Source organism: Monodelphis domestica, chromosome 3 (assembly GCF_027887165.1).
Source record: "Monodelphis domestica isolate mMonDom1 chromosome 3, mMonDom1.pri, whole genome shotgun sequence".
Classification (NCBI taxonomy): Eukaryota; Metazoa; Chordata; class Mammalia; order Didelphimorphia; family Didelphidae; genus Monodelphis; species Monodelphis domestica.
Window position 1 is genome coordinate 152,815,620 of NC_077229.1, and position 22,485 is coordinate 152,838,104.

The window sequence follows — 22,485 nt, forward strand, 5'->3', positions numbered from 1 at the left end:
TGAAGTAAAATATAGGGAAATCCTTATTCCCTCTACCCTGATACCTTCGCAATCCAAACTTGTTATTAAATTTATCTTGAGTAAAATAACCCATAGTCAGATAAGAGGAAGACTTATCATTTCAGGGGAAAATAGAAGGAACAGAAACTAAGGATAGCCATTCAACAATAAATGGTCATTATTGGACCCCTGCTGGGTTCTTGTTCTGGGTGGGGGAGGCTTGTTCCTCAGGAGGGTCTATGCTTACCTTCCCTGGGGTATCTTCAACATCAATCAATAGAGAAGATGTCCCCTCAGGCTATCATAGTTGACCCATTTCTCAGGAACACCATTTTTCATAGATAGCCTCTCAGCAGGGGGTATATCTCTCTCCTTTTAACTCACCAGCATCCATATTCCTTCTGTCCCTGCAACTCCTCCATTCCCTGTTATAAAATCTTCCTTATCCCCTGTAACTCTTCAATCCTCTACATTTCCTTTAACTATTATAGTTTAGGCAAAACCAGTTAGGTTTTCCAGCCTATTTTGCCAAGAATTTGGGTAGAAGAAGGCAATTGGAGGTTTCAGGAACATTTCAGAGAAATTGTGCCTACATACATTTCAAAAGCTTGTGTGACTGGAAAGTAACCATTTTGAGAGCAGTATTGAGTGCAGCTAATCTCCCTAGCAATACCACTGCCAATAAGAAACCACTCATTCTGAAGGGAGGAGGCAACTCTTAAAGGGCCAGGCTTAAAAACATTTTTTTTCTTTGAAAAAGGCTTTTCAAGATACAAGATGGCAAAAAAATTATTACTTGCTATGGGTTATCTAACTTTGATAGGACATTTCTTTTATATGATTTATAATTTATTTTTTGTCATGATTACAGATTATATTTATTTTCTGCTTAATATCTATGAAAGTTTTCAATGGCTGAAGATTAGTTTAAATCACTTGATTTCATTTGTTCCTGCATATGCTGGAGCATTATTCTACTTACTCCAATTATACTATGCCTTGAAAAAATGTGTGCATCTAATTTATGGGAAAAAAGCAAAAGACAATGAAATGGCAGTGATGATTTTAGCAATGAGGGAGGAGATGACACAACTAAAGCAAATGGTTAAGCAAGTAACTGAGGAGAAACAAAGTTGCAAAGATATTAACACATGATAAGACACACCTAAAACTGACAATGTAGCTGAGCAAGAAAAGATAGATGGGAATGAAGGGGGAATACCAATATTGCCATTAAGAGATCAAACAAACCTTCAACCATACAGGGGTATAATTCATATTAAAACACATAAGCCAATTACAGCATTAGACCTTGAAAGTTTGTAAAAAAGGATGCCTTCCTGGTTTTCAGAACCTGTGTGCTACTTGAAAGAATTTAAAAGAGCAATTAGGCTTCTTTATGATCCAAATTTCCAGGACACTGAAATTCTTCTCTCAGAATTATTTTCAAAAAGGAGAAAGCAACAATTAATTGATGAAACTAGAAATAATCCAAATTTAACATCATGGCCAGAGGAAGGAACAGACTTAGTTATCTAATAATGCAAATCTAAATTATCTAAAAATGGCCCGAGAAGATCTATTAGAGGCAATGAAAAGTTTTTCAAAAGAGCAGGTACTTGGGGACAATTTGAGAAATTAAGGCAGGAGAATGGGGACCATCCATCAAAATTCCTCGGTAGGGTGATTGAAGTAGCAGAGAATGTGCTTGGATTTGAAAATTTAAATGAACAAAATCTCCAACACATAAGGAGACAATTTGTGAAAGGCAGTAACACACCTATTAGATCATATTTTAAACTTCAATGCTCAGACTTGGAAACGCTAACTGAAAAATTTAAGAAAAACTGCAACTTATGTATTCACTGGTCATAAAGAAATCATAAATGAAAAGGATAAAATAACAAAAGAGCTTCAAACCAACCTCAAGGAGGCAAATAGCTCAATTAAACAAAAAGAAATTGAAGAAATAAAAAATCTAGCCACTCTGCAGTCATACAGACCCACAAGAAATTATACACAAAATAATCAAAAGAGAACTATATCCACATGTTTCCTATGCAGAAAATTGGGACACATAGTTCATGACTGCTATTTAAAGGCACAATTAGTCCAAGCTAACAACAAAAAGAAGTCCTGGAAAAGCAACATAAAGTATGGCACCAACAATACATAAACAAATACAAAATGTTGCAATTGTAATTACAAGAATTCATTGCAAGCTCCAAATTTAGAAACCATATAGAAATTCATCCAACAAGGGGCAAAAGCACATTATTCTCAAGTAGTTTCAGGAACTGTTAAGGAAAGTCAGTTGTCAAGCCAGTTTCATGGGGTAACATCCAAAGAGAAAAAGGGAAAAAAGAAATGAGGAAAATGAAAGGGGAAAAGACTGCATACAAAGTGGAACAAGATACAAAGAAAGGGGAAGGAACAGATCTGTCAACAGACTAACACACAAACCTTAAACTTATTAGGACATTATAATTTAAAAAGCAAAGAACATGAAAGATTAGACATGTGTGACAAAACAGAGCTCCTATGGATCTGGTGACTGACCCAACATCCTAGGGACCAATGTCTTTGCCATGGAAAAGAGTTTGTCCAACTTGTCTCTGAACTTTTATAATGACATTATCCATAGTATAATTATAGAAAGAGGTTACAAATAAGGACAATGTAAAAGGACTTACAGCTAATAACCAAAACATACTAACTGAAGATAACATTGTGTTGTAGTACATCTTAGATTAGATTAGATAAATATGTAAACTTAAAGCAAAATCAAATTAAAAAACAAACAAGTATATATAAACAAATACAATATATATGATAGGATTGCCACTCAAGGTTAGTAGAAAATACCGGTTTTATATGTGAGCAATTAATCCAAGACATTTTTTTCCTCCAATTTTGATGGTTGTTGGAGTAGTTAACAGGAGATTATCTATACACACTTGGTCTCCTTGGTGTAGATCTGTATTTAAGATTGCATTACATAGACTACTTCACTCGGGGGAGGGGAACAGATTGAAACAGTTAGCAGCTACAAGGCAGTGGGGTCTGAAAAGGCTTAAAATTCATCTCCAGACATCCTGAGGTCCCTTCTCCCTCAGATTACCATCATAAATCTTGATTCCTTTGGTCATATCCTTGGCCACTCCTCTGGCTACACCTTTGGTCATCCCTCTGGTCATTCTGACCATTTCTCCATGGAGCCCCACAGTGATTACAGATTTCTTGAAGGGTGTTATGGACTGAGTTATAATTTACCCCATTACAATCACTGATCATGTTGGAGAATCTGTTATTATTATTATTAATATTATTATTATTTCTCCAGCCTGTGTTTCTCTTTCTAGAATTCATAGCTACATGACCTTGTTTCCCATAAAAACAGCATGTTATTTGTTGCACCATGGATTCCTTTAAAGGAACTATGATCTTTGTCTGTCTCTCAGCTCTTTCTTTTCTCATTTCTCTAATTGGACTTTTCCCCCTCTCTCGTCTCTCCAATTTGGCTTTTTTCCTTTCTCATTTTTCCAGTTCCTCCTTTTCAGCTTTCTTACTTTCTTGCCTTTCATGGCTCTCAAAGTCATATACTGCTGTCTTCTTTAATTTTTCTATGTTCATGCTAGGCCAATCTGGGCAACTATTCTCAAAATATTCCTTAATATCTCTGGAACAGTGCTTTACAAAATTATTCCTTATGATTCTAGAGTCTTTCCCTCTGGAGACACTCAGGACAAGATATCTAGACCCTAGTTCAACAATTCGGTTATAAAACCAAGATGGTCTCTCATCCTTTTACTGCCTGATATGATTAAATTTAGTCCAGTTACTTGGCCTTACAGAGAAAGCTTTCATACACTTTAATAACACATTCCTAGCCTCATATAATTGTGTGTAATCTTTGGCCATATTAAAATTCATTCTGGATTTTCCAAGGGCAAATATATTGCATTGTCATTTTGGAAACTGTTCACAAAGGAAAGGATAATGTTTCTCTTACCTTCCATTAACAGAGCATGAAGCAATTCTGTAATGTCTACTCAAACTGGGTTATATGTCCTAAATATACTTTCAAACTTTTTAATCAATACCATATGTTGCTCATCAAAGGAAGGAGTTTTATCAATGAATCTCTTAATATCCTGTGGAGGAAAAGGTGTATGATGTCTAATATTTATTAAATCCCCTCGTTAATCATGTTGGAACATCTCTTAGGGGAAAATTATTGGACTTATCTGTGGTTTCTTGAACTTGGCTTGTTGTTTGGGTGGAGATTGAGCATGAAGACTATCTGTAATGTGATTAGGGAAGGAGTAGAAGAGGTATGGAAAGGATGGGCATGGGGAGGGAGGGACTGAGTGGGGTGAGGGAGAGGGAGAAGATGGTTAGGAGGGAAGGGAGAAGGAGGGAGGAGAAAGAGGGGGAGAAACTGGGTGAGTAGAAGGAAAGAGGGAAGCTCTTTGGAAAGGGGGAAGAGAAGGGAAAGGGGGGCTGGGTGGGAGTAGAGAGATAGGGAGAGGGAGGATGGATGGGAAGAGATAGAGCAGAGATTGGGCAGTGGGGAGTGGAAATCTTGGCAAGATGAGAGAGAAGGTGAGCAGGGAAAGGCAGAAGTTGGATAGGGCAAGGTTTAGATGGTAAGTATAGGTAGAAATATGCAATCTCCTTAGCACAAACCTTTGGATTCAAGAATGCAATGTGAGCTAGAAAGAAAAAAATTAAAAAAAAAAACATATGATGAAACACAGAAGCTTTCTTTCTAAAATTCTAGCTTACTTGAAGACAGACCAAAACACAGATTTACGAAGACAGACATGATGCTACTGTTAGCACTCTCTCAAGTCCTACTTTTCTGATTTACTATCTCTTAGAAAAAGGTTCACTGGCTATTTCTACAGGCTGGAATAAATTTACACATAGAGATTCAGACAGACAGACACATAGAACAGACATAAAACTGTAAGGGGGGTTAAAATTTTCATTATCAATTTAAAAAAAAATTCAATTTAGGGACTTAATTTAGACTTAGATTATAGACCTAGCTATGTCTAAACAATTTTGTTCTGTTTAAAGATTCCTTCCTTTTTTTGGCCATTAGTTATGGGGGTTATTTTTATTATCTATCATTAAGACTAAAAAAGTATCCTTACAGAAATAACAGAAAATTTCCTTGCCTACTGACAGCTACTAAATGATTATCTTTCCAAAGGTCTATAAAGCAATGCAAATGCCTTTTGCCACCATGATCCTTTGGAAGCTTCTCATTGATGACCACATTTCCATAATCCAAGGAAATAAATAAAATGATTAAACCAATAGCTTTTCCAAGAGGAGATGGACAATCTCTTCTCTTCACTATCTCAAAAGAAGCAAACAGCTCCACCAGAAAAATAGGAACTTCAGGAATCAAACTCAGAGAAGGGATAGAGGAGCCCAGATTAAGTTGAGGTGCAAAAGGGTCACTTTAGGTACCAGGTGTCATCTGGACACTGAAAGACAGGAGTGGCATCTTATTTGGAAACCCACAAGCAGCCCACCATTACTATTGACCTTACAAATAAAACAAGCATACAGCTCTGTAGCAAAGGTGTTTTTTTTTTTCCTGTGAGAAAATTAAAAACATGTGGGTGTGTGCATGTGAGATATTGAATGAACCCAAGGTCCCCTGAAATAGATTGGATCTATAGGCTTATATAGTGTTTCAAAACATAGGGGGGAAATGGTCTTTTAGGATTAGGTAACGTGGAAAATTTCTATCCAGCACAAGAAATATACTGTCAGTCTTTTGGAATGTACATCAGGATGAAAATAAGATAAAATAAAGGTGATATATGGGTACTCTTAAGGGCATGATGACTTTTTGGGTCTAGAATATTGCAAAGAAGTTATTTGTTACCATTCCATAATGGTGATGTTCCCACATAATTATAAACATTACAAAAGCCATTGGAAATTGGTTAACACTTAACAAAGGTGAGAAAAGCTTATTGCAAAAGGTCAGATTTCAGCTGAGACTTGAAGGAAACTATGGAAGTCAGGTGATTGAGGTAAGGAGACTCAATATCATACCAGGTATGGATGATAGACAGTGAAAATACATGGAGTCAGAAGATGGAGAGTCAAGTGGGAAATAGCAAGGAGGACAGTTTTACTGTATTCAAAGGTTTGTGAAGGGAAATAGTATGTAGAAAGCTGGAAAGGTTGGAAAGGACCAGATAGGATGAAGTTCAAAAATCAATGAGAGACAGAAGGAAAGTTTTGCTGCCAGAAGGGCACTACAGAAGCCTCTGTCTACCTCATTTGTCTCCAACTCCTGAGCTTCCCCTGTCCCAAAGCTTGTCTAACCCACCAAAGCCCCCTCCCTCTCCCATACTCTCTCCTACGTCACAATGTCTTTGGGGAAAAACTTCAAGCAGGGCAAGGACCTTCAGTTATAATAGAAAGATACAAGAATGAGAAACAATTTTCTATAATGGATAAAACCAAATTCCTCCTTTTACCAGATTATGTCAATATGAGTGAGCTAAACAAAATAATTAGAAAGTACCTAACTAATCAAGCTTGCTTTCTAAAGGTGATTGGACATAAGTGTTTTGAGCATTTCAAAATTTGTTTCCAACGTGTGAAAGGGAGAATTATGCAATGGTTTCTTATCTATAGTGTATATACCTCTCATTGTTTTCAGTGTAAGACCTAGTACAAAACTTCTTTACTAGAATTTTTTAAGCCTTTACCTAAGAAAAAAGGGATGTTACCAACTGAGATTGTTCTAATCACAGTTCACCAAAATAATAGTATTATTCTAGACGAATTAGGGAGCCACTGGAGTTTATGAGGTTAGAAATGAAAGGGCTTGGAAACAGATTTAATATGGGGCAGAGGGAGAGAAGTTGAAGATAATAAGTAGACTGGGCTTTTAAAAAATATTTTGAAATTTTCATTTCAATATATTTGTTTTATTTTCAATCTAATAATTTTATTTCAATCATTTAAAAGCATTCTGAGAAAAGGTACATTAATTCACCAGATATCCAAAGGCATGTGACATGCAAAAATATTTAAGAGACCCTGGTTAAAGGTAGAATTTCTGTGAGTGACTGAATTAAACTGAAAATGAGAAGACTGAGGAACCTGAAGGCAGAGTGTATGAAAGGCTAGTTGAAAAGCTGTGAGTTAGGTAGTGAATGTATTTGGAAGAATGAAGAGTGACTTAGTGATCCATATATAGAAGGATCTAGAATTTGGACAAGACAAAGTGAAGGAGTGAGTTACTGATTGATAGAAGAGAATGGGACTGAGAATGGCAGTGAGAAGCAAAGAGAATGATAATTCCTCTTTTTGGTCTTGAGTGTAGGGGTATGGGAGAATGAGTCAGTCAATTAATAAGTATTTATTAAGCACTTGACATTTATTAGGCACTGTAGAGAATGAAATCCAGCCTTAGAGAAGAAATATGTTGGATGGGTAGGGAGGGACATACCTTACCAGTGACGAGAAGTGGCAGCAGTCATTTTGTCACCAAAGGTTCTCATCTCCTAGAAGCAGGCCACACTACTAACTCATCTTGATAGGGCTATCTTTACCATGTCCTGGACCCAGGGTCTCTTTACTCCCTCACCTTTCACGGCTCCCTTTATATGTTGTCTTCCCATTAGAATATAAGCTCATTGAAGGGAGGGACTGCTGATATTCTCAGAACTCAGCATTGTGCCTGGCACAGAGTAAGTACTTAACAAATTCTTGTTGATGAGGGAAAGGGAGACGTAAAGTAATAAGCATTTACAGTGTCTACCATGTGCCAGACATTATGTTAAGTCCTTTATAAATATTTCACTTGATAATTTAAACTGGCAATAGATTTTATAGAATTTCAATAGAAGAGACTAAGGAGAGAGTAAGTGATGATGTAACAGGAAAGCCTCATCTGGACAAAGGATAGAGGTAAATCTTCCTCTAATGCTAGTTAGAGGGAGAAAAAAGAGAACAGATGTGGAAAAGGAACGAAGGAGTTAAATGAATTCTTATGGGATGGCTTCTATCTTCTCTGTGAACTGGGATCCAAATTATGAGCTGCCAATGTATCATTAGGGGTTCCTTTTTGGGTCCAGAGAAGAAAATGTTTGGAACAGTTGTTTTTGGAGAATGAGATAGAGTGTCAATAAAAAACAAATTAGACGAATTGCCAAGAAGAAAAGGGATACTCCACCATTTTCCCAGGTATTTAACTATCAACAGTGAATGCTTTATCTTCAACTTTCCAAGTATCAACATAAACCAATAGTAGCTTTATGTGTACATTCATTTATTTTTTTATGTATTTAGCTACTTCTCAGCCTCCACATTGCACATTCCTTCTTGTATATGTGTAATATTTCAATGACAACAATGTTCTCCTTTGCCCATGGCACTCTATTTGGTAACTTTTTTTTGCAACATGCATTTCTCATTTTCCCCATTAGAATGCAGGCTTCTTGAGAACAGGGCCATGAACTTTTTATCCTTGCATTCCCAGAACCTTTTACAGTGTCTCACATTAAGAAGCTACTTAATAAATACTTATTGCTTTTAAAACTTTTTTCATAACAGTGTAGGCAAAATGAAAATTTATAATGCAATTAAATTTGATAGATCTATATTTTGTAATAATTATGATATAAAGTAATTATATACGTTAATATATAATTGCAGTATAATACATATGAATGTTCATATGTATTTTATATATTACGATTAAGAGTCAAATATTTTTGTTACTTAATCAATAAACATTTGTTTAAAGTCATCCTTGATCTACCAATAAAGTCCATTAGGAAAAGATAGAAAGAGAAAGCAAAAAAGAAAAATCACATTTAAAATAACTGTAGCCAATTCTTGGGAGTCCATGTGCAAAGACAAACTCAGGATTTATGTAAGAGTACAAAACATTTTTCCCACAAGTAAATTCATATCTAAACTTTTGGAAAACAATTTCTCATGAATAGGGTAGGCAATAATAAAAATTATAACTTCCTAAAAATAATCCACTTATTCTGTGCCATACCAATCAAACTACCCAAAAATTATTTATAGAGCTAGAACAAATAATTAAAAATATAAATCTGGAAGAATAAAAGGACAAGATTATCAAGGGAGTTTTTTTTTTTAATATGAAGGTAAGTGTCTTAGCTATGCCAGATCTCAAGAAATTGAGTAGGAGGTAAATGGAATAGATTAGGCACTGGTAAATGGCCATCGTAACCTAATATTTGACAGACCTGAAGACTCAAGTTTTTGGAAGAACTCACTAGTGCTAGATAAAGAATTGATAAAATATGAATTCAGATTGAAATGTGCCATTCTTCACTTTATTTCCTTCATGAATTTTTCTTTAGAGTAAGTAATGACTTCTTTCACATGTTGAACATGGAAATATACATTGTATGATAGCACGTGCACAATTTGTATCATATTACCTACCTTCTTGGGGAAAGGGGAAAGTTTGGAGGGAGGGAGAAAAAATGGATGCCAAAATGTCAGAAAATAATTATTGAAAATTCTACCAAATAATAATCTGATCAAATAAACAAACAAACAAACAAACTTAAAAACAAGAAAAAATATCTACCTTGGTCCAGCCTCTGTCCTAGATACTTGGATACAGAGAAAAAAAAAATCTCCCTATCCTCAAGGAGACTTCATTCTATTTGGGAGAAGAAAATGTCTGAAATAAAATGTTTCTGTATATACATACATTAGACACCACACATTATAAATAAATACATGCAGACTTACCTACAAAATACATATAAGTTAGGTGGCACAGTGGATAAAGTTCTAAGCCGGGAGTTAAGAGTTCAAACTCAGACTCTATGTGACCCTGGGAGTATATGTGTGTTTATGTATATATACATAAAATAATTGGGGGGAAAATGGGGAGATATTTTAAAATTCTATATAGAAGGTGATATTTGAGCTTACTTTTTAAAGGAAACTAAGAATTTTCAGAATTTGATGAAGGCATTTTAAAATAAGATCCATGACTAAATATTATTGGGATTTTTTGCTCTTGTTTGAAAACATATATTTTTTTCTTTTCCAGATTACATGTAGTTATAGTTTTTAGTAACTATTTTCTGACATTTTGTGATCCATGTTCTCTCCCTCCTACCTTCTCCCTTCCCCAAGGTGGCAGATAATATGGTATAGGTTATACATATGCAATACATATTTCCATGTTTGTCATTTTGTGAAAGAGGACATAAGTTGCTTAAACAAGGAGAAAAACTCATGAAAGAAATAAAAGTGAAGAACAGTATCTTTCAATCTGCATACAAAATCCATCAGTTTCTTCTATGGTGATGGATAGCCTTTTTTGGCATGAGTCTCTTGGAGTTGTCTTAGATCCTCTAACTGCTGTTAATAGTTATAAATACTATTCTAAATGGAACCAGTTCCACTGACTCATCAGCAGACTGTTTGGAATTAATTCTCTTCATTCTTATATCAAAGTTACATTTGGTTACGTTTTTCTTCTATATGAGGTTACTAATCTCTGCCTAAATCACCATAGAGTAGCTAGTTAATTCAGTGAATACAAGTGCTCAATCTGAAGTCAAGAAGTCCTGAGTTCAAATGCAGCCCAAGATATTTAAAAGATGTGTGGCACTAGGCAGGTCCTTAACCATTGTCTGTCTCACTTTCCTCAAGTGTAATATGGAGATCATAAGAATATCAGTTTCCCATGTTGAAGGTTGTGAGCCTGAAATGAGAGCATTTGTTCAGTGTTTAGCAGAGTACCTGTAACATGGCAGGCATTTAATAAATGTGTATTTCCTTCTTTTTCATACTTTAGGAATTCTTAATTTTTTGAATTATGGATATCTTCAGCAGTCTGATGAAAAATCTACAGACCATTTTGCAAAATGTTACCTTCATAATTGAAGAAAATATTAAATTTCTATGAGAGTTTGATGAAAATAAAAATCTACTTTTGCCCATCTAAGTTCACAGAACTCCTCAAATCTGTCCATTGACCATAAGTTACCTACCCCTACTTTAAGAGAACATACTATATATGGGGGATGGGGGAGAGGAAAAGAAAATGATCTATGTCTTTAACAAATAATGCTAGGAAATGATCAAATAACATATATTTAAAAAAACAAAACAAAAAAAAACAAAAAAAAGAGAACATACTATAATGGCCTGAAGCCTTCTTGGACTTCTAATTCAAATCCTTTTGTAAAAGTTTGTTTTTTTCCCTATAAAAATAACTTCAATTTCATTCTTCTCTCCTCCCAACCCCCATAAATTTGTCTGATATTCCCTAAGCTATTTATATCAAGTAAACAAAATATGAACATTAGTAAGTTAAACAAATGAAAGAAAAATTTAAAACTAGAAGAAATAATCTATGATTATGTGTTTATAGTTACATAAATTTGAGGTCCTCCCTAATTGGAACCCTTATTGTCTATTTAATTCCCTACAAATCCTTCACTTCTAAACACCATCACTCTGTCCCTTCTACCTCCAATTTCTATTATTTGTTTCTTTTTTTTTATGATGTATCCTTTGTCAGGAATAGCCTTTTTTTTTCCTTCCCATGTACATTTCTATCAGTCATCCAAGGGGAACTAGCAGAGTTCTCCTCCTATTGTCTTTGCATCACTATTGCCTACAGTGCTTCAACATTAGCTTAGATTTTTTTCATTACTGATAAAATCAGTAAAATGAAATTTTAGCTTTATGAGAGGAATCATGTCGTGGAAAGAACATTGGATTTGGAATTGGAGACCTTGAGTTGGAATTAGGACTGTGCTATCTACTTATTGTATATAAACTTAAGGAAATTACTTAATTTTATCTAATACATTAGAGAGTTGGGGAAAAATAATATTTTAAATCCTTTCTATCCAAAATATATATGATTCTATCACAGCAAAAAAGTTATAAGGATAAAAATATAAATATTTGTATGCATTAAATATTATATGTATATGTTATATAGAACTACAGAAATATACTTACATATATATGATATTCTTTATGGAACACTTGACTGGAAGTCAAAGTAACCTGTATTCTCTTCCTAACTTTCTTTAAAAAGTTATATCATTAGAAAGAACTGTGGAACCAGAAATGCATTAGAAAAATATGTGCTCAATCACATAGTGTGATAGGGATGTGATAGGGATGTGATTAGGGTTTGTTATTAAAAGATCACTCTACTGCAAATATGAATAACATAGAAATATGTTTTGAACAATGATGCATGTATAATCCAGTGGAACTGCTTGTCAACTTTGGGAGGGGGAAAGAAAGAGTGGGGGAATCATGTAACCAAGGAAAAATATTCTAACTCAAAAATATTTTTTTTAAAGTTATATTGTTTGTTTCAAACAATTTAAACTCTCCAGGCCTTGGAGTCATTATCTATGGAAAAAAGAATTGCACTCAATTAAAAATATTTCTGGGTCTAAAATTCTGTAGATTAAGTCCAACCTTTTTATGAAATTTGATAGAAAATTCTAGCCAATAGTAACATTTTCTGGCTGTCCTTTCCACTTACTGATTATGTGTATGCCATGTATTTTGTCAAAAAGTTTTTATTCACTCCATCCCACAATTTAATGTCTTTCCCACCCCCAACCCAGTTTGTTTTGTTTTTTGCTACTTTCTCCGATATAATTGCTTCTTTTAGTAAGTTTTTACTTCCTTCAAAGACTAAACTCGTGGAAGAATCAAGTCAAATACACCTTCCATATCATTTAGTAAATATTTTAAACTCCCGGCCATATATAATTTGCATAGGAGAGTGTGTGTATGTATTACACACACAAATTACATGTATATATTATGTAGCCTTAGCTTATAGTTTTATATCATGTCATATGGTTTATACAGTGAATGCCTCTTATGCTATAAGCATTCAAGTGCTGTCAGGCTCTTATTCTATGAGCCTCTTCACTGAGGCAGTACCTATGCAAAAAAAAACAAACAAAAAACAGGTCAATGAAATCCATCTCTCATTTGCTTTTCATTATCTCATTCTTGTATCATAGACTTACTCTCTCCCAAACATTTAGAGCAACAACTCTGTTCTTAAGTGTTACATCCTTTCCCTGCTATTGCAGGGTACTCTCATGTTTGTTCCACGCTGTTGCCAAGTACTCAAGGGAGAAAGGAAGAAGTAGAATGAGGTGCAGTGCCAATATCCAGGAAGTCTGATCTATTATGAAGAATTTAAACACTAAAGGGCAGCTTCTTCCTGAAGGTTACTTTGATATAACTGGAGTATGGTTGTCAGCTTACAAAAGGTAGAAATCTATTTCTTATGCTAAGCCAACCTCAGGGAGCATCAGAATATGAAAAGAATTTGAGACCAACACACAACCTAGATTTGTTAAAAAAAAATGTATGGGAAGGATACAATTCAATAAGAATTGCTCTCCTAAATAAGTATAGCTAGGAAAAGTGACAAAGTGCAAAATATTTCAGTTGAGTGGATTCTTGCTGTGAGTTCTTTGAACATGATATTAGTATTTTTTTCAATTCTTTATTGAGATTGAATGTTCTTTTTTTGCCTTTTGCTCTGATGTGTCTTTTTTTTTAAGTAAACAGTAGTAAATATTTTTGATTAGGTATGCATTACTATCAGACTCCCTATATTTTGAAAAGTGTTTTTCCTGTGACTATTGTCATTGTTGTCACACTAAAATTATTATATTGCCTCTAGTTTATTTTTATTAAGGAGAAAAGAAAATAGTAAAGAACAACCTTACTCTCACACCTTCTCCTAGCATGTGCACACACACACATACACACACACACACACACACACACACACACACACACACACGCATACAGATACATCGACAGAAAACTGGAATAAGCAAAAATGTTTGAAAAATATGAAGCTGCTGACTTTTTCTTTCTTTGTATGTATATATGTATATATTTTTTTTCAGCCCTTTTTGTAAATTGTGATGTTTTTGTCCCTTATTGTAGGCTTTAGCTATTCAAATTTAATATGGTTCCTATTCTATCCTACTAGAAAACACTGCCCTTCTTCATGTTACTGATGACTTTCAATGGTGTTCATTCAAAGAAGTGTAGCATAACTTCATTAAGATTTTAAATTTTAACAACCTTAAAAAAAGACTAAAACCAAATGTATTTATGAATTTAAGGTAGACCAGGCATCTATGCTTCCTTCTTAGAAAAAGCAACCATCCTCAGTCCCTTATTTTAGCAAAACCCAGTAACCCAAATATGTAAATTCTGATGCTCATATTTTTACTTCTTGCTCCCATTTCTGCCAAGAAGGAAAGATACTACCAGATAGGCTAGATTCTGAAAAATCTGGTGACTATCTGAAGTTGCTGATAATCTTCTGATCCACATCTTGATCTTAATATTATTGGAGTCATTCCTTTTATTTTCATATTTTGTCATAATTCATTGTCCCTGATTCTATTTATGCCCAAAGCAAGTTGGGCCTATACTAATAAATACCTATCTTGTTTTTTTTTTTGATTCAAGAACAATGTCAAATTGTTATGCTTAAAATTTCTTTTGAAGATGGTATATTAATTTATAAGTATTTATTACTAAAAGTTGTAGAGAGATAGAGAAAGATCACCTTGTCTCCCTAACTAACCATTCCAGAAAGGAAAGAAGGTGATTCCTGGTCAAAGAGAGCCCAAGTCACTGGGACCTCAGTGAAAATGGCAGCAGGCCAAAATCACTCCTGCCAAATAAGGCCAAGAGTGCTGGCCAAGGAGAAAGAAGAGCTCCACTCCCAGAAGAAAAAAGGAGACCCTTGTGCTTCTCCTTGCTGACTTATAAAGCTAGTCTTTATCTTCCTTCTCGGAGTCTCTAATTAGACAGACTATACTTTAGTCCTAGTCCCCAGTCCTAAATTTAAGACACATCACTCCCTTGGGGATTTCCACTACTCAGAACCTGAATTGCCACACCGCAATTCAATTGTATGACTCAGTGGCATCCTGCCTAATGAGGTGAGTCTGCTGGAATAAGGGATACCCTTTATATTTAATTCATACAAAATGGAGCCCATAATGCTAATTATACAATTCCCAATTTGGAATGCTGCCAAGAATGTATTCCACTGGTGGAAACAGACCAAGTTCTAGAATCTTGCAAATGAAAGATTGAACTAAAAGAATCACAGGTGTCAGAAGCAAGACTCCAGGTTCTGCCCTATTCAGACCCAGAGAGTTGCCACCTCTGAAATTTGCCCATAAGCCTGCTGTATGATTTTTCAAGTTTTTGAAAACTCTGAAAAAACCTAACCAGACAATTCATGAAAGAGTCATATTTTGAGTTAAAGAGCCACTGGTATTCTTTGTGTTACCCTGTCCAGCAAAGGGTAACAGTGATAATCTGACTCATTGTCAACTGTCTTTTCAAATGTACTCACTTATCCATCCATCTTGTCTTTACCACTTCTAAGCTGTGTGAGAAACAAGATAAACCAGCAGGATTCACTAGGTAATTACTTTTAGATATTGGTGAGACTATCTAAATCTGTCAAGAGGATGGAAACATCTATCCTCTCAATTGTAAGCACAGGAATGTGAAAAATAGGATCCTATACATATACTTTTAGCTACATTTCCAGTGTGAATTGTTGTCTAAAATAGTATGAAATAAAAACCAATGTGAGACTATTGTAATAATAGAAAGAATATTGAAACTGTTATTTTTGAGTGAAAATATATTTTGATTGAAAGGCACATCATTATTTTAAAATTACTTTTAGTTGTAAAATAATTCCTGAAGAAACAAAGATTTAGATTTTGAATCAGCATGAAGATTTAGAGGTCCAAAATATATATCCTTAGAAATGAATGAGTTTTTTGTAAGTTATTATTTCCTAAAGCATCTTGGACACACTAGAAGACTAATGAAGCATAGTTCAATAGGCTGTTAAGGAGGGAAATCCTTTTTTCCCCCCAATGATATTTCCATACTTTAAAAAATCCATCATATTTTAATCCCAATACCCAATTAAGTGCTTAAAATACTATTCATAAAATATATAAGTATAGAAAATATAGAATAAAAACAATAACATTATTAGCTATTAAGATAAAGTTTTCCAATTTATGAACTCATTCACATACCTTATCTCCTTTGATCTTTGAGGTAATCCTCTGAGCTGTAAGTACTAGAAATATTATTGTCCCCATTTTACAGATGAAACTGAGCACCATAAAAGTTAAAAAGTTAAATAATTAATTCATAGCCAGAAAGTTTGTTAGCATTGCAGGCAGCATTTCAACACAGGCTTTCCTGATACGAAATTCAAACATTTTGGGGGTGGGGGTTTATACTTTGCTCTTTTGAAGGAGTAAAAGGAATTCTAACTTCTCCTTCTACCTTTTTAATATCTATCCCTTGGTTTTCATATCTACTGAAGGAAGAATTTCTCTGAGATTCTGTGAATCCTCTTCTCTGACTCATTTTAAATTGGGATGGAAAGAATTAAAGATCATATTTAATTATTAATAATTAATCATTAAACTCCATTTCCTATTTTGCCAGCATCTCTGGAGCAAATCATGAAACCTATATTATCACACTGAGAATATGTGTTTAATACACTTCTTTAGTAAGTAATGCTTCACTTTTATTCCCATAGAAATTGAAAAAGAGAGCTGTGGAGATCCTGGAACACCATTGTATGGAATTCGAGAAGGAGATGGATTTTCAAACAGAGATATTTTAAGATTTGAATGTCAGTTTGGATTTGAGCTTATTGGAGAAAAATCAATTATTTGTCAAGAAAATAACCAGTGGTCTGCAAACATACCAATTTGTATCTGTGAGTCTAGTATATTTGATTTTGTGTACAACATGTTACAATATGCTTGCCTAGAGTTGTCCATCTTAAAATCCATTTGCAAAAATATGTTAGAATTTGTGGAGGGGAGCGATAAACTAGAATTCTTATGATTCTATCTTTCTATCACAAAATACATTTCATTGATGTTTAAAATGAACTTTTATCTTCCCTTTGCTAATTATTAAAATCATAGTATAATATGATTACATTATTAAAATTAATGTCATCCATCATTTTAAGATATATTTTATAAATGTCTAGGTTTTTCATGTAATATATACATTTATATGCTAATTTATAGAAGGTTATTTATTTCATCAGGTTAGTAGATGCTGACTTACAATCAAGAGTATTTAAATTATTTAAAGAGCTTTTCCTATGTATAATGCATTAACTTATTTTTGCTCTTAAATGCTTACTTACAAAGTGCTATATACTTCATTTAGCTGCCACTTATTTATGTTGTGCATAATGAACTGTGTCAAGACCTAATATACAGTGTTTTTGAGTGAAAAGTATATTTCTCTAAATACATACATTAAAACATAATGGTGTAACTGCACTAAAATTTTAATCCCCATTATCTATTGATCTAGCTCTATGTTCAATAAAACCCTATCTTAATTACCAATCAGTAAAAATGAGAGACTATGTCTGTGATATTAAGCTAGTAGACAGATTATTATGCACGTATTCTGTGACCAGGTGAATTCAGAAAATGATAATACATGAGTAGAAAAGATAAAGCCATTCTAATAGTATGAATATTTACATGTCACAAGTCTTTTTTTTCCTTTCCTTTTTTTTTTAATCTATAACTACTTCCTAGAATAACAGACTATGTTTTGAGCTACACTTCTAGGATACTTTATTTTCATGAGAAAACTATGTTGTAATGTTTTCTAGTCTAAAGATATTTTTTATTAAAAATATATTTTAATTTAATACTGCTAAGATCCTTTATTATATTTTCCCAGAGGGATAATCCTTTTAGGAACAATTTAAATCTATCCAATCAATTCCACTAAATCTGTGAACAACCAAAGAGAAGGGTCCCTTAAACCTTTACAATTCCTAAGATGTCAGAAAGTGTTAGTGGTTTCTATTTTCTTATCCTAATCAAGTTACCATAGTTAGAGGAGCTATTGGAGAGTGATAAAATAATGGGAAATTTGAGAAATCTTTTGATAGTAGCATTTTTCTCAAATTGTACACTAGCAACATTTTCTTCCACATTCTCCTTCCCCACTCTTACCATCCCCCTATTAAGCCTAGAGAAGTCTATTCACAGTCTTATTTAGATAAATTAGGCCTTCAATTTAAGTTTTGATTGGACAAAGTTGCCTCATAGAAAATTAGGTGTAATAGAGGAGGGAGGGAGAATGAGGTTTGACTCCTCTCATGCCAAACCTATGCAAAACAACTCACAGACAGTTCTATTACAGAACAGTTTCATAAATTGGGATGGGACTTTCTCAGAAACCAAAAACTAAACTTGATCCCAACACATCCACCGTATAACAAATGCTATTGTATCTGGATACAGTTTTTTTTCCCCACTCCAACTGAATAACCACAGTTTTGAGAAAATCAAGTTTCATAAGGCCATTTCTTTGTTTTGTTTTTTACAAGGCTATGTAATTTTTAAACCTTTCCAAGTAAATAGAGATAGATAGATGGAGATAAAGATACTCCAGTTACTGTTCTGTTGTAGAGCTTCTGGATCAACATGATCAGAAAAGTTAGATATTTTTAATATATAATTTGAATACAACCTTTTGAAATAATGTTAGCTTTGAGTATTGGATGTTCACTTTTTAAAATGCCTATTGCTCTAAAATATCTTTTTGTTTCTGGACAGTTCCTTGCCTTTCTAACTTTACTGCACCAATGGGAACAGTACTTTCTCCTGATTATCCTGAAGGATATGGAAATAATTTAAATTGTATCTGGACAATCATCTCAGACCCTGGGAGCCGGATACATCTTTCATTTAATGACTTTGACTTGGAATCTCAGTTTGACTTCCTTGCTGTTAAGGACGGTGATTCTCCAGACTCTCCAATCCTTGGAACATTCACTGGTGCAGAGGTTCCTTCTCATCTCACTAGCAACAGTCATATTTTGAGACTGGAATTTCAAGCAGACCACTCAATGTCAGGACGAGGCTTTAACATAACATATAATAGTAAGTCATTTTTGTTTTTAAATGGAATCATAGAACATCAAAACAAGAAAAGATCCTAAAAATAATCAAGCCCACTGCTCATTTAACACTGAGGAAACTGAGACTCAGAGAGATAACATTAAGTTTCCAAAAAGACAAGGAAAGCATAGATCAGATTAGAAATCTGTTTTATTTAGTCTGGTGCTATTTCTATCAGTTATTCTTTTGTTCAAGGCAAGTACCACAAAGTGCCTGTGGCAAAGACAAATTAATTTGGGGGAGAGCAGGAGCCTTTATAGGGGAAGAGATCTCAGATTTCTCTATGTTGAGGGAAAACATATCACAGAACACTCTAAAGACTAGATAAGGGAGGATGCAGGGAGAGAGAAAAGCCAAAATAGGGGAAGAATTTCCCTGTGTTTTAAATGAAAGGACTAATAAGATAATAATCATCAGTTTTCATTTGTTTTTAAACACCCATTAAATTTAAATTCCTTGGAACAAAGTAATATACACATTAAACTAATTTAGCCTCCCTTCAACTATAGATAATTCTTGATCTCTTCTCATCACAAATTAGACTTTACAAGAAGAATTCTGAAAGATATGTATGTTCCCTGGATTTAAATATGGCTTCAGACACTTCCTAGTTGTAAGACCTTGGGGAAGACATTTAATTCCAATTGCCCAGCCTTTATGACTCTTCTACTTTGGACCTGATACTTAGTATGGATTCTAAGACAGAAGGTTAAGGGTTTTAAAAAAAAAAAGGAACAAAGCATAAGGCAGCCTCAGATCTGAGGCTTGGCTTGAGGTCTCAGGCTCTACCCATTCATTCACAAGTCTGGCCATTTTGCCATCTTCCCTACCTTCCCATGTCTGTCACAGATCCTAGCCAGTGGCTTACCCTTTCCTGTCTGGGTCTATGTCCTGTTCCCACAGGTCTTCCCCCCTACCCCTGTTTCCTCTCAGTGGCTGGCCCCATTCTCTATGTGTTCCCCCTCCTGCTTTTGCTTTTGTCCCCAGCCCCCAACCTGTCCTTGAAGTGTGCTGCCTGCCTCCCTTAGTCCAAGATAATGGCCCCCTTTCTTCTCTTCCTCTTTCACTTCCCTGATAAATTCAAATTAAAATATTTTATGTAGAGGTCTGCAAAAAAGTCCTCTTAGTAAAGCTAGAACTCTCTGAACACAGACTTATCATTATAATTATTCTTTCATTTGACATTAAAATTAAAACAATGCCAACCAAAAAAAATATGTTATAACTACCAGAGTAGTTTTAAGAACAAGTCTTTAATCAGGACAAGGAAGACAATGATCCCAGTCATCACAGTGAGCCAAACACCCTGGGAGGACCACCATCTCTGTAATGACCCATAGTAATCTAATTACGGGGAATGTCCACTGACCTAAAATTTAGTTCCTCTCTATACAGTAGTGGGGAGTCATATGAAAGGAAGGATAACCACTGATTACATAAAGGCTTAGGACAAAGGATGTAGGAGTGGAGGGCCCTAGAAAGTAGGGATGGTGAACCTTTTAGAGATGGAGTGCCTGTCCCCATCCCCACCCCTCACCCCAGACTGAGTACCCTGCCCCACCTCCACCTCACCTCTCAATCCCCCTTTACCCTAGATAGGGGAGGGAGGAAGCAATCCCATTGGGCTATTGGGCAAAAGGGCAGGTGATGAGAGGAATCTGTGGAGAGGGGGAGGAGAGTGGCCCCAGCACTCCACTCCTCTCCAGCTTATGTGCCATACTGTGAACTCTGTTCCTCTCAAACCCTCTCTAATCCCACCATAGGAATCCCTTTCACCACAGACTCAACAGGCTGCCATCTGCCTGACATCCTCACCCAGCATGTGACTCCCTGCCTCCCCCAGCATTTTACCCTGGACAGGGGAGGGAGGAAAAGCTCCCATTGGGCTTCTGGGCAGAGGGACTAGGGAAGTCAGGAATGTCCTCAAGCACAAGGGGAGGGGTAGGGGAATGGCTCCACCCCAGGCCCTCTGGCTTTCTAGTAGCAAACTCTGGAGGACAACTGCAGGTGTGCCCACAGAGAGGGCTCTGCATTCCCTTTTTGGCACAGGTGACAGGTTCATTATCACTGCCATACAGTATATGGGAGTGGCCTAGATATAATAAGAGAAATTAAATAGACAAAAGGCATTCTTAAGATTTGATTGTGTCAGTTAATCATATCTAGGATGATTGAGAGGTGTTTAAGGGTTAAATAGCCTCTTAAAAATTCAGTACCTTAGGGCAAAGGTACAAATTCCAGGAGATAGAAACCTATTCATAGTTAATTCCACCTATTTAGATAGCAAAAATGGAATCTCTCTCCTTTTACATTTAGTCATTTGGGTTTTCTTAGCAAAGATATTAGGAGACTTTTCCTTTTCCTTTTCCAATACTTTCTAACAATTTCCAACAAAATTTCCATTTTGCAAATGAGAAAACCAAGGCAAAGAGGGTTAAGTGACATATCCATGGTCTTATAGTTAGAAAGGGTCTAAGACTGGATTTGAATTTTGGAAGATGAGTCTTCTTGACTCAAAGCCAGGCATTCTATCCACTGTGCCACCTCACTGACTTAAGCAGTAACTACCAATGCACACAAGCAACAGCCCTGCCTATTGGCCAGAATCATTGGGACAATTAAATTAGAACCAGAATTTATGAATACTTAAATTCACATGACAAAGCTGTGTCAATTGATTCCATATATTTGTGCATACTGATGACTGGAAAATAATATTTATCTTAATGTAAAATTATAGTATCTATTATTATTTGAATTTAAGTTTAACTTGCAGAGATGAGAGAAATTATTTTGAAAATTATAAAAAATCTATTTTAGAAGCATCTTTTGGTAATCGATGCAATTGACATCATTAGCGAATTCAGGTTTTCCTGATTCTAAGATTTATCCACTATGCAATTCTGCCCCTTTTTCAAGAAAAATGTCTATTTTCAATTTTACTGTTTTTTTTTTAACTGTCTGAGGTGGTAAAAATACCTTCTTGAATAGACTACATCAATTGAGTAAATAGGAGTATACATGTTTTACATAATTCAATTTATTGTCCTTTTGTACATGTGCTATTGCTTTAGGGAGAGGTCACTTTCTATCTGTGTTTCAGATACAAATTGATATTTCCATCTCAGGCAAATAATGAGGCAATAGAAAATATAATGTGAAATGGAAAGAGTTCGTGAGTGGTTCAATATACATGTATATCAGTGCTTCTTTATGCAATGGTTCTACCAAAAGTCTAAAATGTGGAACATAAAGAAACTTTTCATTGTTCTCCCCAACACACCTCAAATTAATTAGCTTTGTTAGTCACCAGTCAGCTAGATAATTTAATAATACATTTCCTTATGACAACAGGACTAAAGTCTCTTCATATTGGTCCCTTAGAATAATAGATGTCTTTTTTCTTCCCAATGCC

The 22,485-nt window shown here is 34.9% G+C and overlaps 1 protein-coding gene across 7 annotated transcripts in view; it reads left to right on the forward strand.

Annotated features, from left to right (window-relative positions):
• CSMD3 (CUB and Sushi multiple domains 3) overlaps positions 1–22,485 on the forward strand; it is a 1,668,414-nt gene that overhangs the window by 1,026,698 nt on the left and 619,231 nt on the right. For all 7 annotated transcript variants that reach the window (XM_016431868.2, XM_056823169.1, XM_056823168.1 and 4 more), the window contains 2 exons: positions 16,661–16,843; positions 18,726–19,052. In XM_016431868.2, the coding sequence (XP_016287354.2) occupies positions 16,661–16,843; positions 18,726–19,052 (510 nt within the window). The remainder of the gene's footprint in view (positions 1–16,660; positions 16,844–18,725; positions 19,053–22,485) is intronic.